The sequence below is a fragment of the Helianthus annuus genome, chromosome 11 (genome assembly GCF_002127325.2).
Source record: "Helianthus annuus cultivar XRQ/B chromosome 11, HanXRQr2.0-SUNRISE, whole genome shotgun sequence".
Classification (NCBI taxonomy): domain Eukaryota; kingdom Viridiplantae; phylum Streptophyta; class Magnoliopsida; order Asterales; family Asteraceae; genus Helianthus; species Helianthus annuus.
Window position 1 is genome coordinate 128,214,167 of NC_035443.2, and position 6,049 is coordinate 128,220,215.

The 6,049-nt window shown below is 40.7% G+C and overlaps 1 protein-coding gene across 1 annotated transcript; it reads right to left on the reverse strand.

Moving 5' to 3' along the window:
- Window positions 1-1,244: 1,244 nt before the first annotated feature.
- On the reverse strand, window positions 1,245-2,873 carry LOC110888429. Its single transcript, XM_022135955.1, has 3 exons — window positions 2,561-2,873; window positions 2,151-2,505; window positions 1,245-2,022 (listed from the first exon to the last, which is right to left on the reverse strand). Exons 1-3 carry the CDS (start codon window positions 2,871-2,873, stop codon window positions 1,245-1,247), a joined length of 1,446 nt encoding a protein of 481 aa, XP_021991647.1.
- Window positions 2,874-6,049: the final 3,176 nt, after the last annotated feature.

A 6,049-nucleotide genomic window follows, 5' to 3' on the forward strand; every position in this document is an offset into this window, starting at 1 on the left:
ATGGATTTCCAGGATACTTTCGCCTTCTCTTTATGAAACCCGCAATCTTGAGACCAAAGAAAATTTCGCATCCTAGCTTCCAACTCATTAATCACCCGAGACTGTAAAATGAAGACAGAAGACCAATAAATATGCATAGAGGACAAAACTGAAATGATAAGTTGTAACCTGCCAGCAAAAGAAAGCATCATGTTCCTCCAATGCATGATGCGCTTTTCAAGCCTTTCCACAAGAACATTACAATCTTTATACAAAAGTCTCGACGATATGAGAGGCACCCCCAAGTATCTTACCGAAAGCGTACCTTCAACAAACGGCATAATTCTCAAGATAGCACTCTTAATATAACTTGGAACATTGCAAAATCAGACCGTGCTTTTTTGAACACTAGGGACCAACCTGGACATCTTGGTAAAGGTTTCCAAAGAAGACATAATAAACTTGGCCGAAGCTATTTCACCCCGAGCAAAAAGAAATAAATCATCTGCAAAACACAAATTTATAATTTGCTGCCTTTCACACCTATTGTGAAACTTAAACGAAGTATCAATCCTTTCCGAATGATGAAGAATAGTCGTCAGGATTTCCATAATAAGAGTAAAGAGGTATGGGGATAAAGGATCCCCCTGCCTTAACCCACGATTACCCTTGAAATAACCGTGAACATTGCCATTAATACAGACAGAATATGAAGTAGTCGAGACACAAACCATGATCCAATTCACCGTCTTGTCATTGAACCCAAAACCAATCAGAATACCCCGTAAAAACCTCCAATCGACAGTATCATAGGCCTTTTGTATATCAACTTTAAAAGCACAGCGTGGCGGACCAGGATTCCTATGATAATTGTGCATAAGCTCTTGGGTCAACAAGATATTATCCGATATTTTCCTACCTGGAACAAATGCAGATTGGTTAACACTAACAATCTCATTTAGGGCCCCTTTAACTCTATCTGCCACAATCTTGCTGATGCATTTATACAATACATTGCAACAAGCAATAGGACGATAATCGGTAACAACCGATGGTGTAGTAACCTTCGGCACAAGCACAATGAGAGTATGGTTTAGTTTGCGTAATAAGTTACCAGTATCGAAAAAATCAATGACAGCTTTAGAAATATCCACCCCAATAAGATGCCAAGCACTCTTGAAAAAAGCAGCAGTGTACCCATCCGGACCAGGGGCTTTATCAATACCAATAGAAAACATAGCTGCTTTAACTTCCTCTGGAGTCACCTATCGTATCATGTGGTTAGCCGTAGCCGAGTTCAGCTTCTTAGAGAATAAATCAGGCGCTGGTTGGAGCGAGATGTCCCCTTCACAACCCAAAAACTTTTCATAATGGCTAACAAACGCATCATGGACCCTATCTCCTTCAAACACATTACCAACCGAATCCTGAATAACATCAATTCTACTACGATGATTTCTATTTTTCAAAGACGAGTGAAAAAAAGCAGTATTCATGTCACCCGCTAGTAACCAATCAACTTTTAATTTCTGTTTCAGAAAGCGTTCCTCATCCAGTAAAGCTTCTTGATAACTACTCATAATGGTGGCTTCTTCAGCTCGTAAGACCACATTCGAAGGCTCACGATCAATCGACTGTTGAAGGCTATCAAGTTTCGCCTGGAGATCTTTGGTTTTGTTATGCAGGTTTCCTTGTTTAAATAGTAATGCTCGATGAGGCTTCTTGAGGAGCCGCAGCCTTTTAACAACACAAAATTGGTGCACTCCATTGATTCTAGTGTTCCAAACCCGAGTGACAATATCAAGAAATTCTGGTTTATGAACCAAAAAGTTAGCGAATTTAAAAGATCTCGGTTTCAATTTACCAGCTTCCGGGATTTTTAGTATACTTAGACAATGGTCAGACAGTCTATACGGGTGGAATAAGGCCACTACTCGCGGGAAAAGAGTCACAAACTGAGTATTTCCTAGCACGCGATCAATTTTCTTTAGTAATCCAACTCCCTTCTTTGGTTTTTGGTTCCACGTAAAATGGAAACCCGAACTATTAATGTCAAACATTTCAATATCATCCAAACACGATTGAAATCCTTCATGCCAACCGAAATTGATGAAACCCCCATGGATTTGTCTTCCAAATTCAGTGCCGAGTTGAAATCACCCATAACGAACCAGGGGTCACCACCCACTAAAACTTTGTTCATTGAAAGATTTTGCCATAAACTTCTACGGGAAATGTAATAATTAGCCGCATACACAATAGAACAAAACACCCTTCGCCTGTCTAGTTTAAAAATGAGCTGGAGATGCATAACCTGATCAGATTGGTCTAACACCATGACATCAAAGACTGCTGGATTCCAACCAATAATAATTCTTGTACCCTTATCACATTTGGCCCCATTAGACGTCCAATCCCAATTGCGAAAAACGGACTTGCAAATTTTATCAAGCTTACCAATATCAACATGAGATTCCAAAATAGCACACAAACTAAGATTATAATCCTTTACCGCTTGACGAACCTCTGATTGTTTAAGAGACCGGTTCAACCCTCTAATATTCCACGCTGCAATACTAACCATCTTTAACCTCTAGAGAAGGAGTGCTTGCCCCTTTTTTACTATTAATATTCAGCGACCCATTCATCATAAAATCATCCATCTCGTTATAACCCTCTATAACATCATCATCATCAGAATCGTCTGGGCCCCTACCCGAATTACTTGGGCCGGAGCCTGTATCAACAGCATTAAGGATTTCAAATGGATTATTCGACCTGAACGTATTAGAGCTGGAAGCATTGTTACCGTCCCCCTTAGGTTTCGGTCCCACAGGTCTGTACTCGAACTTCAACTTTTGCTTGTTAACAGGAATTCCAACCCTACGAGCCATTTTCTTCCCATACACTTCTGTATATCCATCCTGATCAACAGTGGGTGTTTTTTTTGCTGATTTAACTTGTTGGTTATTACGCTTTTGACTCTCATATCGAATTTTAGATTCTTTCAACGGTTATTTCGGACACATCTCATTCGAATGACCAAACACGCAACACTTGGCACACCGATACGGACTCCATTCATACTCTACGTACATAGTCTTCTTAACAAAACCCTCCCCCTCCGGCTCGGGTATAGCCATGGTGACCTCTTCCCACATTTCTTTGTCTGCCGAAATCTCTATCAACGCTCTAGCATAACTACCACGACCCCACGAATCCGTGCACATCGAGGCAGTAAAAGAATCTAGCATCTTCGGCTCCCCTAATGTCGTTGCAATCAGGCTAAGACCATCTTCCGTATAAGCCGCAATAGGGACCTCATGAATTTTAACCCATACTTGAACCTTCTTAACCTCTTTCTTTTCTAGTTTAGTTGTTAGCGTCCAATTATTCAGAAACAACGATTGGGATTTAATAATCCACGGACCGTCCTTTAGAACATTCATCATACCCAGTTCATCACTAAACTTAAAAAAGAAAAACCCATTCGAATTCATCATCGTTTTTTCTAAACCATAATTCTTCCAATTTTTCCGCACAAAGTAATCAACGACAGGAAAAGAAACACGATCTCCTAAAAAGTACCCATACAAAGTGTTTGCCAGCTTATCTTTCATAGCACGCACAGACTCCCTCGGCAAAACAACATCACACCCATCCTGCTTCACTGAACTAGCAAATGCACGAAAGTTAACCCTCTTAGCATTATTTGCACTTACCTTGGCTGCATATGACAAAGGTTTAACCGTATCTGCATGGTTCAAAGAGGATCCCTGACTTCCATCCGCTGCCAAATTGATTCCCGAACCCGAACCCTCACCTACTGATGTTTGCACAGCCGGCTTCATCAGGTTATCTGCAACCTGGTCGCTAACTTCATCACTATTCAGCTCCTCATGATTCTGATCAGGTTTCAGATTATCAACCATTACCGGCTCCGTAACCTTTAACAATTCATCAATCATATTGATTTTCTTTGGTTCTGATTGCACATTCTGAACGGTGCCCCTACAAGGAATACGTGTATTACCATCAATCTTCAATGGTTTATTCGCAAAACCCTTACCCAAGATGGGAGGTTTCCCACGATCATGCACTTCTCTACCATCCGACTTGGGACGATCAGACATTCCAGAATCAACACCTCTCCCCATTAATCAAAAAGCCGATCAACCATGCACACGAAACAAACAAAACACCAAGCCGCAAAATAAGAAACCCTAATCCTTTAAACCCTAGTTTCAATCCTCAACCCGTAACCGATTAAACCAGCGTATCAATCTAGCTAAGTTAATCTCAGTTAACCACAATCAATAACCAATCAGCTTAATAAATCAGAGAATTGAATTGAATATCTAGGGCGACGATTTGAAAGAAAAACAGAAAACTAACCCTAATTTTGGATTGATCCCTAATGCTAACGAGTTCGTTATAGAGTTTTGATAATCAAGACTCTAATCGCAGACTGTTATGCATAAGATCACAAAGAAAAATCAGGGTTCCATGATGAAAACGGAAAATCGCCAAAAGGAGAGAGAGCTAGGGTTTAATTTGGTTTTGGACAATTTGGACAATTTGGTTTTGTTTTTTAATTGGAATTTTGTAAATAATAAGGCACATATTATTTTTGGACAAAGATTTTTATAGAATATTTGTGTAGACATAACTGTATGTCTAGTACTAACAAGTATCGTTCATTCGCGTTCCTATTGTTAGTCTAGGATATTGTTTCTAATCGCAACATATTCGTTATCATATTCGCTATGATTTTTGTAATTCCTAGGCTTTTAAGACTTTAATTAATTAAAATCAAATCGTATATGCGAAAATAAAAATTGAAATAGTTGTTCAGGTTGTACGGAATTACCGGAATTTTGCAGATTGTCACATCATGCCTTGGTGAATCATCATCAAACAAATATCAATGTTCATATGAATCGAAAACACCAAAACAAATGTTAGAAATTGTCTCTAGCCAAGAAGAACAAGCCAAAATCGCCCAAGAAGTGCTCCAAAACCGTCCACCATGATTAGATGATTGAAAGGCACCATAAACAACCTTAAATGAGGGAGTTACAGGTTTCACGTCAGTCTCTACCGTAAGCTACGGTGGCCACCGTAGCTTACGGTGGCTTGAAATGGTCTACGGTGGGTTTAAACTAGCTTACGGTGACAATTTTTGTCAGGGACCATCGTAGCCTATGGTGGTCACCGTAAGCTACGGTGGTTTCAGCTAAGAAATTTTGTTTTCTTCATAACTTTCTCGTTTCAACTCCGTTTTCTTCATCGTTTTTGCCCATGTTCTCGTAATTTCATCCTCGATCATGTTATCTTCTTAATTCTTGAATTCCAATGATTGATTTTTGTCATTCCGTCTTTCACTCTCCAATTCAGTCGCGCCTATTCGAAACTTCATTTCCAGACTTTTAAGCCCCAAATGTACCTGAAACACAAGCAAACATAGTTATCTAATTCAAGATAAATACATGGATAAATGCGAGATTAAATTATACTTTATAACCCTTAAGGGTCGTCTTACGGACTACCCGTCACCATGCCCAGCTGGGCATGGGGTGTGGTCAGGAGCCTACACAACAAGACAAACCTGCAGAAGCTTCTACGCCCACCACGAGGCCGTGCCCAGCTCTACACGGGGCGTGGTCAACTCTAAGTTACGTAGAATCTTGATAGTATAGTAAAGAGTTGACCACGGGGCCGTGCCCAGGAGACACGGGGTCGTGTGGTGCCCTCTGCTGACAATTGCAATTAATGAAGGAAGAGAAGATGATGGCCACGGGCCGTGTTGGCTAGACACGAGGCCGTGGCCAGGGCTCTGTTCTGGCTATAAAAGGGGGTGCTTGGCTCACTTGAAAGGCATCCCTTGGCAAACCACTACTCACCCACTTTGCCACAACTCCACCACCACTACAACACCAACACCAACACCTACCACCATCATCTATCATCCATCTTTAGAGTGTGTAGTAGTCTCGGGATCCATGATTGATTGTAAGAGTTCTTGCCAATCAAAGGCCATGTTTGGCTAAGCCTCTTACATCACTTGGTG

Bases quoted from the DNA above. Each gene is read 5' to 3' on its own strand.
- LOC110888429 (XM_022135955.1), bottom strand. From the start codon at position 2,873: ATGGCTCGTAGGGTTGGAATTCCTGTTAACAAGCAAAAGTTGAAGTTC. The intron at 2,506-2,560 runs GTTAGTATTGCA...TTAAACAATCAG, and splicing joins TTCTCTAGAGGTTAAAGATG to AGGTTCGTCAAGCGGTAAAG. The intron at 2,023-2,150 runs GTTCGTTATGGG...TGACATTAATAG, and splicing joins TTAGTGGGTGGTGACCCCTG to TTCGGGTTTCCATTTTACGT.